The following is a 22,535-nucleotide window of genomic DNA, read 5'->3' on the forward strand; positions in this document are numbered from 1 at the left end:
CTGGAAGCAGAACTGCTGAGCTGCAAACAACCTGGGTGTGAGTCAGAGAATATTAGGACAGTGCCTGTCCACCAGGAATATGGACTTGATTGCATGTGACTTGTGTCAACTCTGGAGACATCAAGAGCAGAACATAAAAGCAAGGCCACAGAGATATTTCTAAATGAGCCATTCAGCCTCTAAGGCAATGAATCTGGCAACAACTCAAGTTCCAAGAGAAAAAGTCAACATTCCAGGTTTGTGTTCCATGGTTATAGACTTCATTCATTTTTTCAGGAAAAAGGTCACTGAAACATCGCATTTTCAATCATTAAAAGACACAATCATCTCCTTTTAAACTAGCCCATAACTTTGAAACCACAATCCAATTGCCTGTTCAGGCTCATTAGTGTCTTTGGATCCTAATGACCCACTCAGTTGCAGTAAATGAAAAACTAATCCTTGTTTTATGCCATTGGCTGAAAAGGATTAGCCAACTCTTGCTACCCATGCAATCAGCCTTGCACTGGGGAGATTACTGCTATCTAATACTGTAAGTCTACACATTCCAATCTGTTACAATAAGTAGCACTTAAAGCTTATTTCCTTGAAATGCTTAAGCGTGTTAATGATATAGTGTAAGATTGTTTTCTTATGATGCAATGATTCTTCTACCCCTGCCTCTAAAGGCTGCATTTACCAACATATATGCAGTGATACCCCTTTAGTTCCAACATTAAGTTTTAATTACATTCCTAGTCTTGAAATGAAAAATTGAATAGAATTTTTTTCTTTGTATAGGGTTCAAACTGGGCAGGCATCATGTACAGAATTTCAACAGGGTTCAGTGCAGTAATTTTCTTGAATTATGTGGAAAGACTGCAACTCAGGCTGTAAACAATTCCAGTGGAAACCAGGGTTTTAATTAATTATTTGATATTTAAAGATCCAGGTGATATTTTTTGCACCATACTATTAATTTAACAAGCAGCTAGAAATAGAACATTTAATGTTCTCTAATCGACACTACAGCCTGTTACTCAGTTTTGTACCACTTGTACCACTGCAACTTTTACAACCCAGAATTCTGGTTGCTTTTGCTATATTACACATAAAATGAGTAACCAATTATATGAGAGGAATCTACAGTGTGATTCCATATACTTTATTTTCCCCCCCTCAAAGTATTCACACAATGTTGTAATTGAAAGTTTAATATGGTAAAAAACCAATTTTAACACTATCACATGCTCCATTCATACTTGAACACTGAACAATTTCTCTGACATAATATTAAGGAACTCTCATGTTTTTATCACCTTAAGCATTATATATAACAACACAATTAAATTTGTCCTAAATTATGTTATGCTGTGCATATCTGCTTTATATTGATAGACTTAGACTGAAGTTACAGAAAATGAATAAAGTACTCTTAACTGGAAACCTGATTTTTGAGTGGGAACAGTTTGATGAATGTCTAATTTTCTATGACAGGCAGTGTGTGAAGCCATAAAACAGCATTACATTAAAATAAATGCTATATCCCACAACTGCTGGAAGTCATTCCATTACTCTTTACCTCCTAGTTCCTAGATTAATTTTTTAGAATCAAACCTGTCCAGCTGTGGTTATTTGTTAGCCAAATATCCTGGACAGTTTAAAGCATGCTTTATATTTATGCATCAGTAAAATTAACAGTAAAATAGTAGATGGGGCTCCAGTCAAAGTGTTATATCACCTTACAAATTATAATGAATTTTTTTCACTGGAAGACCATTTTTCACAACAAGGCAAATGTGGAGAAATGCTCTTGGTGTTATTTCTGATCAGAAAAATGACATCTCCATATAGGTATTATTTCTGTGGGAGAAAGAAAACTGAGGCATCAGCTTCCTCCTGGCAGCAGCAGGTAAGAGTGTAGATTTTGTTCTTCACTGTTAAAAGATTGTACTCAGCAAATTCAAAAACTGATTTATTCAAATATCATAATATTTCCTACCATTTTGGCGATGACGTATTTAACCAGCACTGACCTAATGTACTGGGTTGTACATTAGCGTTTATAAGGAATTTTCAAGCTAAATATTTTTCTGTCAAAAACATCATTAAAACCCTAAATGGAAGATACCAGAGCCCTAAATAAACATTTGCCTTCTGTTAGGGTACTCATATAAGATTCAAAGTCAAATCCCTGCCCTGCTTATTTAAGAGAGGGATTTTTATTGTTATTACCTTAGGGCTCAGTTGTGAACCTGAACTCTATTTTACTAGGTGCAGTACAAGGACAGAACAAAAAGGCAACCCCCACCTCCAAGGACTCACAGTAGAAGTACACACTATAGCCACATTACCACTTTGCAGACAGCTGCACTGCTTTTAAGAGATTACAACTCCCAGCTGCCATTGCTATCCTGCTGCTGGAGGTTACTGATGTCTAGTTAAGTTGTGGCCATGTATGAAATACCTGTTCCTCATCTACTGGAGTCCAGAGTCAGCTAAGTTAGCTTTCCACACTTTCAGCAGTGATATAAATTAAACTTACGGACTCCGCATTCAGGAATGAGGAACTAGTGCACAGTCCATTTGCTGGATCTGCACCATGGGGGTGATAACTGGAAATAACAAGTGGTAATGAGCAAATAGCACTTGGCTCTCCGACGGCCTCTGCTACATTGACAAGGGGATCTCTGTCTACACTTTCAGACCAGAGATGGATGTACTCAGATGTGTTCCTAAAGCACAAAACCAAATGACATTGGTCAGTGATGTACATGCTAGTCTCAGCAATCCAGCAACATGACTGCTGTTGATTTTATAGACATAATAACTAGGGATCACTTTTTAGGCAGAATTTGAGAGATACCGATGAAAAAGCTCAATGCATGTTTAGAAGCAGTTCATTGCCTTAAATGTCAGAAAAGTGACATATCCCAAATACTGAGTGGTTGCCTTTTCTGAAGTAGCTTTCTCTTTTATGTCATTAATCAGCTGATCCAATTTCTGCGAGCAAACATCCAGCAAGACCCAGAACTGTGGTTTCTGCCACTTCAGCCAGCAGCCTGGACTACTGGACTGTAACATCAGAGACATGGACAACAGAATTCATCAAATTCATCAGAAGATAGGAAAGCAAGCTTTAGTTATGGAATAACTGAGCAAACAAAAATGTACTTTCCAGCTTTCTAAATTATCTCAGAAGAATATCTGCCAGTAGCATACCCTAAGACACTACTCCAAATAACATAGAGACTCTCAAACTTGCCTCTAGCTTATGTTTTTCAGATTGTGAGGTATGCAGTAGATTAGAAAAGCTGTTTAAAATAGATAAACATGGAAACCTACATTTGGAGAGCATAAAGTCCACCAAATCCATATGTCTCACTTCTTATTAGCTGGGTCTCAGCAACACTTCACTTAAGCTTCCTGAATCCTCCAGCATCCTTAAAAAATACCTAACTTTCACCAGTCTCTGGGCTCAAGTACTTAAGGAGAAACTGGGCTGCACAAAAATGGTCCTAAGGCATTAGGAGTGTGGAAGAAAAGAAGTAGTGGCATAGATGATCAAGCTTTTGGTCATTTAGGGCTCTGCAGGTCAGCTGAGGAAAGGGGACTTTACTCCCCTTTGAACTTTGTTGACATTTTATTGGCAGAGTGTGCAGACTACACTGCTAGGATGCTTTTTGTCAATTTGTTCCGCTCGGTCCGTGTGCCCTTCTGACTAGCTTGTGCATTTGCAATGTGTTCTGTGAAGTCTGCTGAATGATGTAGTCTCCTCTTTATTTGCTTTGCTTCCATTTCAGCATTTTTCTTGCCTGCTGTCAGGCAGGCTGTTTACTTCATAGTAAATGTCTGAGAAACCCAATTTCCCTTAAAAATTCATAAGGAGTTTCAAAAATTAGTAATCTATGTTTCACATGTAACAGGGGGAAAAAAGTAACTCAAAAATGATCTGGTATTTCCAGCCAGCCATTCCATAGGGAAATTCATGGAGAACTGGTGAATATACTTGTACTGACCACAGCTAGACTTTGGGAACTGTCTGGTTTTGTATCTTTTTTTTGGAAGGTATCAGATAAAGAGGAAGGAACTCACTTTCAGTGTTTCAAGTTAGAAAGACAAAAGTTGAAATGGTATTACAACTGCAACATTACTTTAGCTATTAAGAAATACCCACAAAACTTTACATAAAATTAACAAAAATGTTTATTTAAAAAATTTCAGAAAAGTTCTGTATATAACAGCTAATATAAGAACACTGTCTTTAACTCAAATTCAGCTTTTACAGCTACAATAAACAGTTACTCTTACTAACACTTTCTATACAAGTTATTTAGTTTATATCAGAGGCTGAAAGTACTCATCTAGGAGTTTATATGCTCTCTCACAGACATTGAATTAACTTGACACACTACTGTAAAATGATATTTCTGCTGCTTGTAACTGCCAATTTAGCGAGAGCGTATCATAATTTTTTATGAAAACAACATATTTAGAAAATAAATAAGAAAAATAAAAGCTACATCTCAAAGCATGTGTGCTTGATGAACATGCACATTCTCTTGCAGCAATTGCAATAATGTATTCTTACATGAAATGAAAGGAGAAGATAAAATGCTTTGTACTTTAACTTAAGAAACTGAAAACATTTGTCAAGGCTAAGTAGGAAAAGAATTTAAGAGGAAGTCAAAGGTATTCAAAAGAATGTAAATGGCTTTGTATTTTGTAAGGAAGAATGAAAACCTTTCACAGAAGGAGACTGTGATGATCTCTGATCCTGTCCAAATGCAAATGGAAAACTAAAGTCATCTTTTCCATCTCCAAATGCATGAGAAGTCGATTCCGAGGGGAAGGGAAAGGCAAATGCTTCCTCACCTTCTGATTTCCCAAACAAGCTTCCTATATAGAGTACAGATTCTATTTATTATTAGATTAAATTTTACTGAAATAATGATGCATTCAGCATAATATGTTTCTTTAATAATACAGCACTCTCAACATCCTGCTGAGTATCAGCCAACATTCGTGTATTTATTTCTGCACTAGAAATGGTACTTCAAGGAGGGCATTATTAAAATCTACATGGAATGAAATCTGAAGTACTTGAATGATTTAGAACAACAAAACACTTCTGCATAATATACTGGGTGAAATATTTTGAATACTAAGCCACAGAGGTCTTTGTAAACCAATATCAGGAAAACTAAAGCCCTGATAGAATTAAATCTGGCCAGGGATATCAAGGGCAACAAGAAAAGCTTCTATAGGTACGTCAGTGATAAAAGGAAAACTACGGAAAATGTGGCCTCTCTCCAGAAGGAAACAGGAGACGAGGTTGTCGTGTTCTTCTAAATCATTCAAGTACCCTCTAAATTGGAGAGACATGGATTTGATGGATGGACCACTCAGTGGATAAGGAATTGGCTGGATGGTCGCACTCGAAGAGTCGTGGTCAACGGCTGAACGTCCAAGTGGAGATCAGTGAGGAGTGGTGTTCCTCAGGGGTCGGTATTGGGACCGGTGCTGTTTAACGTCCTTATCAGTGACATGGACAGTGGGATGGAGTGCACCCTCAGCAAGTTTGCCGACATCACCACGCTGTGTGGTGTGGTCAGTATACTGGAGGGAAGGGAGTCTTTAACCCAATAGAAACTTTATTTTCCTTTTAGTTGAGGGAGGAAAAAACCCAACAGATGTACTCTTTCCAACACTAAGCTGGTAGCCTTAGGTTAAAAAGTAGTATTTACCAAATGCTATAGTTTTTTACGCTACAAGAACTGATCTTTTTATCAATGAAAAAGCTTTGACACTTAAATTTTTCTTCGCCATTGCAGCTCCACTCAATTTCATTCAAACCCACAAACACTATCCCTATTTCTTTCTTATACCTCTTTTTTATGACATCTTATACATTTGAAGTCAAAAACGGAAGGGAAGGTTTAAGATAGCCAAAACACAAATGAACAGAATAAACCACTGAACTACAATATCACAACTGAACATCCTTTTGGACAACCAAAGGTGCCCTGTTAAGCAGGATCATGAGCTTGTCAGTCATAGAAGCACAAGTCATAGAAGCACAAGAATAACAAGATGTTATACACAAGCACATCCGAGTTTCACACTTACCAATATCTTTGTGTGGGGACAGAGTGTTCATGTTTCCTACAGAATAACTTTCATCTGTCTGAAATGTAAACAGTCATTTTATGTAAAAAATGAGAAAGAGAAAAGATGAGCTCTAATGCTGATACATAATTAGTTCACTTGCTTTTGGTGAGAAAGACACTATCCCAGTGAATGTTAGCAGCTTTCACAAAATCTGCATTTAAATCTATGTATCAGTCCCTAAAGTTGCAAGGTAAACTCTTTGACGAGATAGGTTTCATGATATTTGCTTACATCTGCAAATACACTGCCTCCTTTCTTCGGGGAAAAAACATCAGATTTAGAACAGACCAAAATCTGATCTAACTTCCTGCTGTTTTTTAAACTGAAAAGATTCAAAATTATTTCATTCTGTGACGATTTAGAAAACCTCCAAGCTACAACATAATTACTGCCTACTGAGTTGAACCTGATATTGCCAGAAGGAGTAGCAGAATAACCACTTGTCACTCTTGAGAAGAGTTCTTAGGCTAGATTTATAATAGATACTTAAGTCCAAATTAAGACCTTCAAAACTCCCATCTAACTTCACAGAATCCCACATGGCTCCTAGAGGCTGGTAAATTCTTGGTTTCTGCCACTCAGCAGGCACAAAATAACATAGGTTCTAACAGCACTAGGTACCTTAATACCTACCTACTTCATTCCTAAACAATTCACAAACTGCTCACCAGTCTATTTTCCCCTACAGGCAGCTGATGCTAGGAGATAGCAACAGCATGTATCTTGCCAAATACAAAATAAAACGGTGTTTTCCTCTTCCCTCCTTCAGCTTTTATCTAGTAACCTCAAGACTGAGCATAGCCACTGAAATAGGAGATACCCAGGTTCAAATCTCTTGTTTGCGTAATGTGGTTTGAATCTAAATTGCCAGGGAGTGATACCTAACCACTGCTCTATGCACTGACACACATCTATCCTGAACAGCCAATTATCTATCTATTAGCCCAGAAGAGTAAAAATTACTCTAGAGCACTGTAGTAAGGAAATCTGCAAAGGAAAATGAAGACTTGGATTCCACTCCCTGTTCCAATTAGTTTCCTACCTATCTCCTCCATTTAAGTATAGCTAGTCCATATTTGCTGTTCAATATTCCTAATATATAATCTTTTCTTCCTTTTCTCAGTGTTCTGCATTTTGTGAAAAATGGAGGGAGAAAAACATGTTAAATACTCGATTCCCCACTTCAGCAAGTTGAAACCACACAGGATAGGCAGGTGAGTTGTGAATTCTGCTAGGGTACCTTAAGTTTTACATTGCAACACTGAACCAGAAGCCTTTTTGTGAATCTAGCAATCTGTATATTTGCACAAGATTCAATCTTGCCCATATGGGAAAGTTTCATACTTGGTCAGAAGTCATCACAGTGGGATCACCAGGAAAGGAGACAAGCATTTTCAAAGGATATCAAATGTAAAATTAAGCAAGCTAATAAAAAAATTATTTGCTACAAAGATAACTAGTCTGAAAAACCTCATTCACTGTCAATGCTATTTTCTTAGCATATTTTGCTTTGTGGCAATTTAATATTCTCAAGTACTCATTTTTACCTCGTCAGATGAATTTTCTGCCCCAAACACAGAAGAATCAAATAAATTAAAGCCAGGTGACTTCTGGGAGAAGTTCATGAGAGAAAAGAAACTGGGAGATTTTGATGTCCCTTCTTCACAACCTAAATTGTGAATGCTGTAAAGCCAGAAAGGAAGAAACAACATTAATATTTTTTAAAAGTTTTGTCATTTTTTTAGATTCCCATAGCTTCCATCAACAATTACTTCTTGCAACACAGAACAGGTAACACAACTCTTTAAAGCAAAGTGAGGTCGTGGTCCTACCAATGACCTACCTTTTTACAAAAAACAAACAAACAAACAAACAAACAAAACCCCCCTGTTTAAAGATAGAAATTTGTGTAACAAATATTACTAAAAGAAAATACAATTTTAGCAAAGGGGCTACAAAGACCCTGTGTCTCTCATATTTCTAAGCAGAGACCCCTCATTCAAAATACCTTCAAGTGGAAATGATACTTGTAAGAAGAAAATCTAATAAATTACCTAGCGTAACTCAGAAAAAAAAATTAATATTTCAAGTAGAGCTTTCTAGAGAAGTGTTTCTACAGTACCTTTCAAAAACAGCAGAAATGCTTATACAATTAACATCAATAGAACTTTGCTCAAAATCAAAATAAAAGTTGAAATCATACAAGTCAAATGGCGGTGTTTTAGAGAACTGGCTTTTCTTCCCCTTTGAGTCAGGTGTTGCTACAAACTCAGGTGCTTCATGTGCTCTTAGAAAATGTTCTGCACTTTCTTCTGCTGTGCCAGGATTATCTTCATTTGACTTAAAACATGTTTGTATGTCCTATTAAAAAGAGATATACAATAATGTTTATGGCATATAACATTTCCAAAAATATTGTTAGTCCATTTACCTATAAATATATTCATTACATGTTTTAGGGTTAGTTAGTTATTTTTATTGTCATGAAAAATGAAATTTTTTTAATAAAATGCTCACAGTGACATATTCACCATACTTAAAACTGTAATCTTAATTTATCTAATTTACAATGGACATCTTGTGAATGAAACTCTATATGAAAACTTTCATTCAAAAAATAAACTTGTGAACTGACTGAAAACACTGATTTTGAATAAAAGAACTATTTCACTCTAAAGTATGTCTTAGCATAATGCTTAAAGTCACACTGGAATCCTCTTGGTACTCTCTAGTGAAATAATGCAAAATCACCATCAGAATATATTTCAGTTGACTGAGGTACTTCCTCTTGCTCAGAAAATGTTAAATGAGAATGTACACTTGGATTCTGTGGAGCAGTTTCCACCAGACACAATATTGGTTTACAGACATTCTTCTGCACCAGCTGCCTGCAGGCATCAGCCTGTGGTGAGCCAACCAGAAGATGAGGAGAGTCTCAAACTTGATATTGTGTACTGGTTTTGGCTGAGAGTTCGTAGCTTGTATGGAGCTACGTTTTGGATTTGTGATGAAAACAGTGTGATAACACAGACATATTTTAGGTACTGCTGAGCAGCGCTTACATACAGTCAAGGCCTTTTCTGCTTCTCACACCACCTTATCAGTGAGCAGACTGGAGGTGCACAAAAAGTTGGGAGGGGACACAGCCAGGACAGCTGACCCCAACTGACCAAATGGATATTCCGTACCACATGATGGCATGCTCAGCAATAAAAGCTGCAGGAAAGAAGGAGGGAGGAGGGGATGCTTGGAGTTATGGCATCTGTCTTCCCAAGTAACCATTACATGTGATGAAGCCCTAAATTCCTGGAAATGGTCAAATGACTGCCTATAGATGGGACATAGTGAATGAATTCCTTATCTTGTTTTGCTAGTGTGCACAGCTTTTGCTATACCTATTAAATTGTCTTTATCTCAACCCATAAGTTTTTGCACTTTTACCCTTCTGATTCGCTTCCCCATCCCACTGTGGGGGGGGAGTGAGCAAGTGGCTGTGTGGTGCTTAGCTGCTGGCCGGTGTTAAACCACATCTTGATATCACCTATATGTGTAAGCTGTCCACACACCTGGCTTGAATATTATGGCATGGTGAGCTTGATCTCACATTCAGGCACAGCTAGTAAAAGCAGTACCAATGGAGCCATACAGACTGTAGCCAGCACAGAGCTTATTTACTATAGTTTCGTGGGAGAAATGAGTTTCAGATGCAAACTTTTTTTTTTTAAATGTTTCTTCAGCTCACACTAATGAAAATTATATGCACCAATTTATTCAAAAACTATGATGTGCATATGATAGTCATCCTAAATATCCTGTTGTTAAAGTAGCATAAAAACCCACAGAACACTGACATGACCAAGAGCAATGATCACTATTTTAGTAATCAGATGGCATTGATTGGCTTCTCACCTGTTGGGTGCCTTACAATGAGTCACTTTGTCAATTTCTGAGACCTCTTGCCAATAGTTTCAAATATGTTCAAGATACTATGACTACTATAAATAAAGTAATTACAACATCAGAAACACTTTGCTTACCTGAGGTATATACGAAGAATCCTTTGGCTCATCTTCTACTTCTTTATCACCACATTTGGTCTCTTGGTTTGCTATACAAAAAAGACAGCATTGCTTGTATTATAACAGCATTTTAAATGGATAAATAAAAATTACGTTGTGGGAAAGAATCCTTGAGAAAGGTTTACTAGCCTGGCACTGCTGTTAGTAAGGAAGGATTCTGACTGTAGTTTTCATAATAACCCACTTTGTGGCTATGTCCATAGTCACCTATCGTTCTGCCATTTACTTGCCGTCGTTAAAGCAACGCTTAGGCTGCTTCATATCATAGAATCACAGAACTGTTTGGGTTGGAAGGGACCTTAAAGCACATCTAGTTCCAACCCCCCTGCCAGGGGCAGGGACACCCTGCACTAGACCACGTTGCCCAAAGACTCATCCAACCTGGCCTTGAACACTTCCAGGGATGGGGCATCCACAACCTCTCCGGGCAACCTCTTCCAGTGCCTCACCACCCTTACAGTAAAGAATTTCTTCCTAACATCTAATCTAAATCTCCCCTCCTTCAGCTTAAAGCCATTCCCCCTTGTCCTATCACTCCACGCCCTTGTAAACAGTCCCTCTCTAGCTTTCTTGTAGGCTCCTTCAGGTACTGGAAGGCTGCTATAACGTCTCCCTAGAGCCTTCTCTTCCCCAGGCTGAACAATCCCAACTCTCTCAGCCTGTCTTCACTCTCTCAGCTGTCTTCCAAGCCCTTGGATTATCTTTGTGGCCTCCTCTGGACTCGCTCCAGCAGGTCCATGTCTGTCTTGTGCTGGGGACTCCAGAGCTGTACGTAATACTCCCACTGGGGTCTCACCAGTGCAGAGCAGAGGGGCAGAATCACCTCCCTTGACCTGCTGGTCACACTGCTTTTGATGCAGCCCAGGATACGGTTGGCTTTCTGGGCTGCAAGCACACGTTGCCAGCTCACGTTGAGTTTCTCATCAACCAACACCCTCAAGTCCTTCTCCTCGGAGCTACTCTCAATCCATTCTCTGCCCAGCCTGTAGTTGTGCTTGGGATTACGCTGACCCACGTGCAGGACCTTGCACTTGGCCTTGTTGAACTTCATGCAGTTCTCAAGCCTGGCAAGGTCCTGTGGATGGCATCCCTTCCCTCCAGCATGTCGATCACACCACACAGCGTGGTGACGTCGGCAAACTTGCTGAGGGTGCACTCCATCCCACTGTCCATGTCGCCAACAAAGATGTTAAAGAGCACCAGTCCCAAGACCGACCCCTGAGGAACGACACTCAATCACTGTTGTCCCCTTGGACATCGAGCCATTGACTACAACTCTTTGAGTGTGACCGTCCAGCCAATTCCTTATCCACCAAGTGATCCATCCGTTAAATCCATGCCTCTCCAATTCAGAGGCAAGGATGTTGTGCAAGACAGTGTCAAATGCTTTGCCAAATCCAGGTAGATGACATCAGTTGCTCTTCCCTTATCCACCAATGCTGTAACCATATCATAGAAGGCCACACCAAATTTGTCAGGCACAATTTACCCTTAGTAAAGCCATGTTGATTGTCACCAATCGCCTCCTTATTTTACATGTGCCTGAGCATAGTTTCCAGGAGGATCTGCTTCATGATCTTGCAAGGACCAGAGGTGAGACTGTCCGTGGGTTTTCTTTTTTTCCCTTTTTAAAATGTTTCCCCTTTTCCAGTCAGTGGGAATTTTACCAGACTGCCACAACTTCTCAAATATGATGGATAGTGGCTTAGGAACTTCATCTGCCAGTTCCCCCAGGACCCACAGATGCATCTCATCAGGTCCCATGGACTTGTGCACCTTCAGGTTCCTCAGACGGTCTCAGACTTGATCTTTTCCTACAGTGGGCAGTTCTTCATTCTCCCAGTCCCTACCTTTGCCTTCTGTGACTTGGGCGCTGTGATTAGAGCACTTGCCAGGGAAGACTGAGGCAAAAACCTTCCCCTTATGTCGGGTAACCAGGTCTCTCGTTTCCTTCTGGAGAGGGTCCACATTTTCCCTAGTCTTCCTTTTATCACTGTCATACCTATAGAAGCTTTTCCTGTTGCCTTTGATGTCCCTGGCCAGATATAATTCTGTCAGGGTTTTAGCTTTCCTAACCTGATCCCTGGCTGCTTGGACAATTTCTCTGTATTCCTCTCAGGCTATCTGCCCTTGCTTCCATCCTCTGTAGGCTTCCTTTTTGCATTTGAATTTGTCCAGGAGGTACGTGTTCATCCATGCAGGCCTCCTGGCATTTTTGCCTGACTTCCTCTTTGCTGGGCTGCCTCACTCCTGAGCTTGGAGGAGGTAATCCTTGAATACTAACCGGCTTTCTTGGGCCCCTCTTCCCTCCAGGGCTTTGTCTCATGGTACTCTATCAAGCGGGTCCCTGAAGAGGCCATATGGTTTGGTATGTTCTTCAAACCTAGCTATTGTTCCCTGAGAGTGTTATGTTTGTCTAATCCAGCTATTGCCCTGTGACAGCGCTAATACCAGTCAACAGAAACTGGGTGGAAACAATATAAAAAGCATATCTACACGACACTGATGAAGTGCATCTTATAGAATTTTTAAGGCACTGTGGGTTAAGATCCTGTGTTTCAAGACACATAATTAGGATCTTATTTATTAAAAAAAAAAACCCTATAATTTTTTACATGCATCTAAATTGGCAGTATAATTTAAAAAATACATTTAAACTGAAGCTCAGTGCCTTGTGATTTCAAAAAACTATAGGTGTGTTTGTAACTACCCTGTTTTGTTCCTGTAAGCATTCTGTATGTATTTCTCAAATTAGTTTTCATTTTTAATAATGTTAATCTGATGCTTCAAGATTCGTGAATTACTGAGTTTATTTTAGCCCTTTTCTTTGCATTTTTTCATGCCTTCTGGGCAGATTTTCAGATGATTTCTTTTTACCCAAGTAATCTGAGACTGGAGCATGGATTTACAAGAGATGCTGGAAGATTGCTTTCATTAGCAATGGTCAATGCAGAATGAATCTCACATTACTAAGCAGTTCGGTCTCTCTTTAAATTAGGACTCTGCCTGTCTGCTATATTCAAAGTTTGTACTAAATCAAGGTGGAAAAGGAACACAAATGGTGACCCACTTAATATCAGAATGAAAATTTGGACCTCAGAATTTTCCCTTTTATAATTATGTGATCCAGCATACAGTAACTGCACATCCTATTAAAAAAAAAAATTACAGTGGTACTTTACCTATTACTGCATTTTCACTCTCAAACTGTTGATTAGAAGTCATCTGCTTTGGAGGAATTACCAGTCTAAAAGACAAAAATTACTGTTTGTCTGAATATTGATTATTTCCATAAACCTTAATCTCAAGAATGAAAACTACTTTATTAAAGAAAAGTTACCTGAATTCCATTTGGTTTTGTAAGCTTGCTATTGATGGAACTTGGGTAATTTGTGGATTATTAGTCCCTGCAGTATCAATAACCATCTAAAACATAGCAAAAAATTCAAATGAGGCAGCATATGAAATTATCACTTCAACAATATCATTCCGGCCTGTCTTCACCTCAGAAGGCCGAAGTGAGTGAATATGTCATCAGTGAATATGTCTCCTGTGTGGATTGAAAAACTGCAGAACACATGGAAATACTCCCACCTCACAGATTTTCATTGGATCAGAAGTCCTAACTCTTGTATGTATGTAGCATGCATTTGTTCCTTAAGAGCAGAGTGGCACTAGGAATCTATGCCTCAGCATCAGATAGCACATTATTTCACAGGGAGCTACTAGTTCTGGTTTGGGTTTCACTTGCAAAATGTATCAAATTGAATGCAGTTTGGGGTGGGGGACAAAAGGGCCGGTTATGCAGATCTGTCTGCAATTCAACTCCTGTAGCATACAGCACTCCTTTTCTGAAGTATAGCAACATCCTTTCTTCCAATCTTTTTTATTTTTCCTCACACTCCATCTTCTTTTCCTTGTTGCTAGCACCCTTTCTTAAAGTTCCCTTAACCTTGACTTACTGCTTCCCACTATTCTCTAAGTGCAATACTAGGTCCCAGATTCCCATCCTCATCTCTGGATTACCCTGGCAACAGCCCTTCCATCATACTCATCATGTTCAACTCCCTCAGCCAGTCACAAATCAGAATTTCTTGAAATTTCTTCTGGTCTTGTTCCACTCAGTCTAGCCATTGCCCTTCATGTTGTCTTATCTTATGAAGGCTTCTTCTTCTACCACAGGCTCTATCCTAAACTATTTAGTGATTCACTCACTTCATCCTTCAGTTCCCATGAAATTCTCAAGAAAATCACAACCAGTTCTGTTAATTTTTTTACTTCACAATTTTTTTTATAAACCTTTGGTTTTAAATAGATCCAGTGACATGTCCCTTATAAAGAAAGGATTGGGTATAGAAACTTCCCCAAGCTTCTACACAGCAAACATATTTGCAAACTATTTATTTTATTTCCTGTGGCCTTATCTAATCCAAGTACTTCTTTTATACTTTAGCAATCAATTGGTCCCATGAATGTTCTTGCACTTAATGAGATTTCATTAATGGTTTTCATAACTGTGCAAGTTGTTCCTCCAACTTGTTTCTGGATTGTTTTATTGTGTTTGTAAATTTAAGATATTAAGCTGCAATACACTTCACCTTTTCAAAAAAAGTACCATAGGAACTATGTGTTTGTGGGGTGAGAGATGGAAAAACCTAGCTGTGGACTCCTCAAGTGTACAAAGCAATGCTGCTCATGGTTTTATTCCTCTCAGCCCAGATTTTTCTTTCTGGTTAAACTTCAGAATTGAGTTGTTAAGTGTAGGAGGTCCTGTATAGGATCCTGCACATTTAGTCCTTTATGAAATCCTTCATTATGGAGTAAATGACCAACAATTAATCACTAATAGAAGATTATGTTCCTCCTTTAGAATTCAAAAAAATTTCTACATACAGCCAAGTGAATCTACAAAGGTTATTCTATATTTTAAATGCTATTATACAAAATTAATTGGATAGATGGTCCACCTCACCTTCGGCATTAGAATGCTTTCTAGGACTACCAGTTGCACTTTGTAAGAACATACGCATTTTCAGTTGAATTAGAAATGGCACCAAAGAAAGATTTTTATTATGATTACCAAGAAATAGCAGATTCCCAAGATTAGTGTCCTAGTTCCAATGCTAACAAGTTTTATGTAAGATATAATAGCACTAGGTGTATTTGAAGTATTTTAAATTTAAACAACCACATAAACCAGATTATATAATCTCATGTTTTTACCAGTGGGAGAGCTACATACCTGTGACGAATTTTCTGCAAGGCTGGAGGAACTGCTAGTGGCCACTGAAAGTTCCACAGGCTTTTCTTTTTCTTCTCTCCCTAAATTAATAAATGCTACTTAATATAGTCAATAGGAGTAAGTATCCAAAGCAAGACGTTGTTAAACTGAACTTGGGAATAAAGCTTATGAATTTTCCTGTTAATAGAGAACTAAAAGAAAATTATGAATTTTCACATCACAAAATATGAAAGTATTGATCAATTTACTGCAAGTAATACTCAGTTAATATTTACTGTATTTATGCAAACAGTGATAAAGGCATGTTTCAGATTTGTCTGACACTATGCATCAGGTGTACTTGTCATGTTACTTTACTCACTGCATAGATAAGAGAGGAATTGGACACAGAAAATTTTCAGAACATAAAGACAGGTAAGTACCCAACTTCCATTGAAAGCCTGGCTCCAACTATCACAGCAGGAGCAGTTCACTATCATGTTTTCCATTCATTTACACAAAAATAATCCAAAAACCTCACACTACACCTGTTTCTATTCGTTGCATTGAGAATCTAATACTCTGTACAGACTGGACTAATTTCCGAGGAATGCATGGGACATGCAATGGTTTATACAGCTGATGTTTCTCATTTAGCAAAGATGGATGTTCGCTTTCTTCAAATATCCTAAAAAAAAAAAAAAAAAAAAAAAAAAGTTAACAATTGCAAAAGAAAGGAAATCATAAAATACAACTGCTTCAAATAAGGGGAGTTTTCAAGGGAGATGCATGCTGCCAGGGATGTTTCTACCTCTACCTACTTATCAAGTACCTCCAGCACTTGATAAAAATTGAAGTTTTCTTTAAATACTATCAGACAGAGAATATCGCTGAAAGTAGAAAACATAAAGTAATAATAGGCCAATCATAAGAACATTGCTGACTTACCTTTTGTCAGTATCAAAGAAAAGTATTAGTAGTTTGGGGTTTTGCACTTTGATAAAAGTACTTCATTCTTGTAGTTTTGAAAACACATTTTCACGTTTAAAAACACTTCTCTCTCTGAGATTGTCTGGAATACTCACAGTATACACACACAAAAGAGTAAACTGCAGCAAGTGTTTTCACTTGTGGGGTAATTATCTGTGTAGGGTAAATAGCCTTTTACAGTGTAGAAAGACAAAGGTTAGCAGAACAATGCAGGGTAAAGTGGCCATTTGGCACAGGAACATTTACCATTTTTTAAAATAATGAGTTCTATTTTATTTTCTCTCAGCATTCCTGCTTAGCGCCTCTGTGCTTCTGGCTAAAACATCTGGTTTATAGCTGACTAAAAAATGCTATTCAGAACGAATGAAGAACTGAGTCAGTCTTTTGGTTCTTCTTGAAATTTTCCTTAAATAAATATAAGATGTAGGATGTGCTTTATAAGGTAGTGTGGAGTAAAATTAGCAACACTACTAAAAAAATACCAAACTAGAAGCACTGGCTAAGATATATGAACCTAACAACACATTAAACTAATATACATGCACAACTACAATCACATAAAACCATGAATGCACCTCAGTCGAATACTAGAGGAAAAGGACTATTTTGTTCTATAAAGTTACATACACACCTAGTGCTGTGCTGGACTGAGACCTAACAAACTATATAAACCATCTATCCCCTAATTCATCAATATAAAACCCCAAATAACCCAGGAATAATAAAATATTTAAAAAATCATAATCTGTATTTCTTCCAGTTACAGTAATTATTGATATTACCTGTGTCAAGAATGAGTACTACAGGAAATTAGATATGTATATGGCTGGTTTATCTTTAAATTCAGATGCCAAGAGCATAAACCCAAGGAGAAATAAAACCAGAGCTAAGCAGAGATCCCTGGCTAAAACTGGGTCACTTTGTTCAAAATGGCTTATTTGGCCATTTTACCACAATCATCATTCAAAAATTAATTGAACAAGGCTGCTGCTGAGGTCATGGGTTAGACTGCCATAAATCACTTTTTTTACAGAACTTGGGATGCCAAATGATGTTTTTAGAAGTTCCTGGAGTCAGTTTCCCTGTAGAGCCTAGCAGACAACTCTCCATTTCTAAAAATTCACTCTCCATGAAATAAAGCATTCTTTTACAATGCATATCTATTCAGAAGGATGTATTGATGGCAGAGTTACAAACAGGACTCAGAACCTCTTAAGATATGTACTTTTCAAGTAACAAAACCTTCCAAAAGAGCCTGCAGTTAAACTTGATGCATATGCAATACACCTGCTTCCTTCCCTCCCCAAAAACATGATTGAAAAAAACCCATGTGTATCTTCTCTGACATAATTAATAACCATTGAAAGAAAAATCAAAGTGCATACTGAAGCTCAAAATAGTGCAAATTGCAGTAACAACAACAAAGATCATTTGTCTTCTTTCTCTACTTCATTGTTAGTAGACATCTGAGTAGATAAAAAAATTTTTATCTTGATCCATACTGCAAAATAGATAACATTTTTTTCCTAAAGTGCAGAGAAAAAAATAGATATTCTGAAGTCAAAATAAAGTCCCATTTCCTTAGCAGTAGTTTCTTCTTTGTAGCATAATGAAGCTCAAAGATTAATAAGAGTTTATCTTCACTATAGGAATCAAGTGTATTTGATTATACATACGAAGAATCACACTTGCTAGTCTGGTATTTACCAGTAGACTCTCTACTGATGCCATGTTCAGTATTCTAATCAGGCACATGCCAGCAAGTCCTTTTGGAAGCAGGACTTTTAATAACTTGCTGCCATAATAGTTGGTAACTAATAATTGCCTATGAGGTTGTGGTCAGCATAAGGTTGACTCTTCATATATGTTTACATTTAGAAGTCCACTTTCATTAGTATTTTTCCAAGAATTATATTACAAAGTTTTTTCTTTGGTCAGTAAAAGATAATCACTTGTAATGCAAAGATAATGAAAGAATTGCAATAATCTGCCATGGAATATCCTTTACAAGAAGCTTTAGCAAAAATCTCTCACTTGGAATGTAAGATATTTTAGGTATTCAGAGGTGGAATTAATACAAAATCAAACTGGAAAAAAATACAATTGCAGAATAATGGAATTAAAGTGCTCTCAAACATTTTACAAAAGCAGAAAGGATGAACATGATATACGCCAAAGCACAGTTCAAGATGTCAGCCTTTCTATGTAATAAATATAATCTCTAATTGAGAAATCAAGACCAGGGCTTCAAAAGAGTTGAGTCCTATTTGGTGACTGATGAGAACTCTTGATTTGGAAATTTTAACTATGACACTTGTCTACGTAACTGGTGAACTATGAAAGCCCACTAATCAGAGAAAACAGCTCTATGAGAAGAGGAATATGTGTTTTGCAGTCAGTCTAATCAATGACTATCTGGCCAGCAGTGATTCAAACTAAAACATTCCAAGTCTTTTAAAAGAATGGTTACCACTGCCATCCTCCTGCCCGAAGGAGAACATATATATCAGCACCTATTCATTAACTTGCAAGTTGGGTTCTTGACTTGTAGTCCTCTAAAGCATTTCATGGGTATTAATTTGTACATTGTTCTGCTCAGCGCTTTCACTGCTCTGTTCAGTTCTTTCCCTTGATGCTGCTGGTTTCTCTTCACGCTGGTCTGCATCATTTCATGGAGATTCACAGTACAATGCTTTTTTCTTCTTCTTCTTTTGTGGCAGAAGGTGAAAACATCTTTTTTTTCTTCACAAAGCTTTCTTTGCTTGGTAGTAACCTTGCAGTGACTGCAGAACAGCTCACGAGATCAGTGCCTTTGGTACCCATATTCTGCTGTTATATTTTTGTACATTGCCTTGAGTCTGCAAGGGTTTCAATTCATGTGACTCATTATCTTAGCACATTTTCTGTTCATGTGTTTTCCACAGTGATTATAATCACAGATTCATAATACACCTATTTTTACATCAGTAGTTACTTAATGTGATATTTCTAAGCTTTCTAGTGAAGACTTTTTTTTAATACACTAATGCCAAACAGGCATTTTTAAAAACAATTTTTATGCCATTTTCTACAAGTGTTTATGTTATGGCTATCTTTGACAAAAATAAGCTTTAAAATTTACTCTAGGAAAAACATATTAATTAATAAACAGGTTATGGTCTGATACCATATGCTATATCACATAAATGCATACATGGAGGTTAAAAGGCAATGTGAGTTAGGATAGTGTAAAACATTTACAACATCTTATAATCATGATGCAAGCCATGGAATTATTCCTTCAGTAAGAGCATCAAAAAAAGATCTACTTGTATGCAATCACAACACAATTTCAGGTGAAGGTACAAGCACCTGAAGACTCCATGACAGGGAGGTAAACATACAACTGGCAGGTCTAGCAATGCACCCTATGAATTCTTTCCATAAGGAGCCTGATTGAGTTTTTCTTACGTCTCCATGCACAGAGCATAGATCTCTGCCTTTTATAATAGGTCTTTAATGGCATTTTGCATTCTGCAGACTGAATATACAAGTCTTTCTTTGAAAATTCAAAGGGAATGCTTCCAATTTTTTTTTAACTTAGTCTTAAACTAAAGTGGATTTCTTGCTTCCCTACATTTCTGAGGTCTTGCCAATTACAAAAGGTTATATAAGAAGGTAGAACAGGTGTAAGGGCTTAAACCACAAAAAAATAATCATCTGAATAGTTCATAGGTCTGTAAAAAGATATTAAAGACCTAAAATGCCCCCGTAGAAAGGATCTTAGGGATGATTAAAATGACACATTTCTATAGATATAGTCCACTAAATCCCTATTTAAAGGCCTAAAAAGCTTCTTTTTCAAGCACACCACAATGTAAAATCACTTGAACAAAATCTTTCGGACATATTTTCAGTTTAAAATGGATTTTGATCTAAAGGCATCAGCTCTAAGGGTGATGTTTCAACATTCACAAGGACTCCTGATAAGTGCAAGATAGTCCTGACAGTGATTTTCAGTCATTGTAATTGAGCTCAAATTAAAGTGAGTCCCAGCTGTAAATGACCACTGACTAATTTACTAAGCCATTAATCCTGTCTATGAAACTTTCACTCATGCTTGTTTTTAAGAACTAAATTAAAATTTAAATTTCTTAAGTAGTTCAGAGCTGAAGACAGATGATATGTGGAACCCTGACTCTTTTTCTCAAAATAGGTGTTTAGTAGAAATAATGCATTTTATCTCTGACTGCACAGTCACTGTAGTTATAGTCAAAACTCGTAAAACTACTCACATAGATCTATCAGCAGTAGTGGTGAGGAGCAAAGGTTTCTACAAAATACTTTTTAATAGTATGTTTCTGGATACATTTAGCTTCCGAGAATCAAAATTTGCCACCATCTTAACCCCAAGAAAAATAAAACTTTTAAAATTACATAATTAAATGACATAACCAGGGTTAGAGAATCTTGCCAGTCATTATTTAGCAACAATTTGTGTTTTGTGGCAGTCTTTGTGTAAATGTTGCGATAGTACTCTGGATAAAAGCAAGGCAAAGAAATCAGTTTTAAGTGTACCTTTCTTTAAACTCCCTTGGCTTCTCTAGACTTTTCTGATTTTTTCCTTCAATCATTTCAGATTTATTTTGATCTTCTGTAGTGTCTTCAAACGTCTTAAAAGATAAAGAACAAATAACATAAAAACCAAAAAAACTTGAAAAATTATGGTTACGTGCTGCAAATGTTTCCTAAACCTGATGAATGAGTGCACAGTAGTGGAGTTTTTTTGTAACCAAGACAATCTGAAGAAATAAGCAGAACAAGGTTAAAGGAAGACAATATTTTTTTGTTGAACCAACTGTAACAACTGGAATAAACACAGAAGGTTTTGAGCACAGACTCTACATATCTATTCAGAACAAGGAGCTCCTTACATGGTCTCCTTAATAAATTCGCCACATCCCTTCTTACTGCATGTTTATACAGCACATACCACATTAGGAATTTGTGTCTGTAACTATGAGTGTCAAACAGTATCACAAAATATAAATAGAAAACATCACCTTCTATCAGCATAAGGCTGGCTGAAGTGGACACGGCTGACACAGCAATAGAGTCCTCGATCATCTGGTCCGGAGAGGTAAAAGTGTCCAGCTGCAACAGTATACAAACTTACTAAACTCTTTACGAGATTGGTCTACTGGGCTATTCAGGCTTAGGAGAGACCTTTTACCTCCCAGCAGATGAGTGGGTCAAAATGCTGTGCTGACCAAGTCCTTTTTTTGGAAGACTATCCCTTTGGAATCAGTGCTTCTTAGAGTCAGTGGAACTGTACTGATCTCCTGTCTAAAATCAGTCAGTTTTACCTCTGACTATTATTTATGCACACATTTATTTAGAGGAAGAAAAAAAAAAAAAAGAATTTACGTGATTTTTATTGTAAAGCATATTTAGTTAAACACATTAATATTAACCTTAAAAAAACAGTAGGACCTGTGAAGACTGTATACTCAAGCCCTGGGGCTCACTAAGGAATGGCCCTGCTATATTTTGAAGTGTGTTCTCTGCCACTCTAGAGCTAGCACAAAAGTCACCACGACACAGTGCCTTGATGGAAAATACAGTGTAAACTGAGGTCAACAGAAAGCAAGCTTTAAGAGCCTTTACATTCATGGACTCCTCTAAAAAAACATATGTGATGATATAGAAACATAAATTACTAATACTGGAATTATCATGTTGGTCCATGTGCTTGAAAATACACTACTTTTCTTACGTTTCCAAAAATACAAAGGTGGTATATATAACTACATATATAAAAATGTATTTATATAAAATAAAATTAAAATAGTTACCTTTTTCAAATATTTTATTCTCATTTCTAATTCCTCTGCTTCTTTTTGTAGTTCAATGGATTCTCGTGTGGCAACTGCAGCAAGCTTTAACATTTCCTGTGTTTTTTGCCTCGAAGAAGCACTTTCATGTTACGGAATATATACTGCAATGTTACTTTTTTTCAAGCAAGGGATACTATCAGATCCCTGAACCCTCTATGCCATAAGTGCAAATGCTAGAGGAACAGAAAGCTCTGACAAACTTACATTTCTTAGACAAAT

The 22,535-nt window shown here is 37.3% G+C and overlaps 1 protein-coding gene across 1 annotated transcript in view; it reads right to left on the reverse strand.

Annotated features, from left to right (window-relative positions):
- Positions 1-4,675: 4,675 nt before the first annotated feature.
- Positions 4,676-22,535, reverse strand: part of C5H14orf39 (chromosome 5 C14orf39 homolog) — a 32,097-nt gene continuing 14,237 nt past the window's right edge. The window contains exons 7-17 of the mRNA XM_075753045.1: positions 22,275-22,395; positions 20,998-21,092; positions 15,999-16,138; positions 15,472-15,551; positions 13,570-13,655; positions 13,412-13,476; positions 10,188-10,258; positions 8,354-8,511; positions 7,698-7,833; positions 6,109-6,166; positions 4,676-4,878 (exon numbers count right to left, since the gene is read on the reverse strand). Of these exons, the coding sequence (XP_075609160.1) occupies positions 4,676-4,878; positions 6,109-6,166; positions 7,698-7,833; positions 8,354-8,511; positions 10,188-10,258; positions 13,412-13,476; positions 13,570-13,655; positions 15,472-15,551; positions 15,999-16,138; positions 20,998-21,092; positions 22,275-22,395 (1,213 nt within the window). The remainder of the gene's footprint in view (positions 4,879-6,108; positions 6,167-7,697; positions 7,834-8,353; positions 8,512-10,187; positions 10,259-13,411; positions 13,477-13,569; positions 13,656-15,471; positions 15,552-15,998; positions 16,139-20,997; positions 21,093-22,274; positions 22,396-22,535) is intronic.

Source organism: Balearica regulorum, chromosome 5 (assembly GCF_011004875.1).
Source record: "Balearica regulorum gibbericeps isolate bBalReg1 chromosome 5, bBalReg1.pri, whole genome shotgun sequence".
Taxonomy (NCBI): Eukaryota; Metazoa; Chordata; class Aves; order Gruiformes; family Gruidae; genus Balearica; species Balearica regulorum.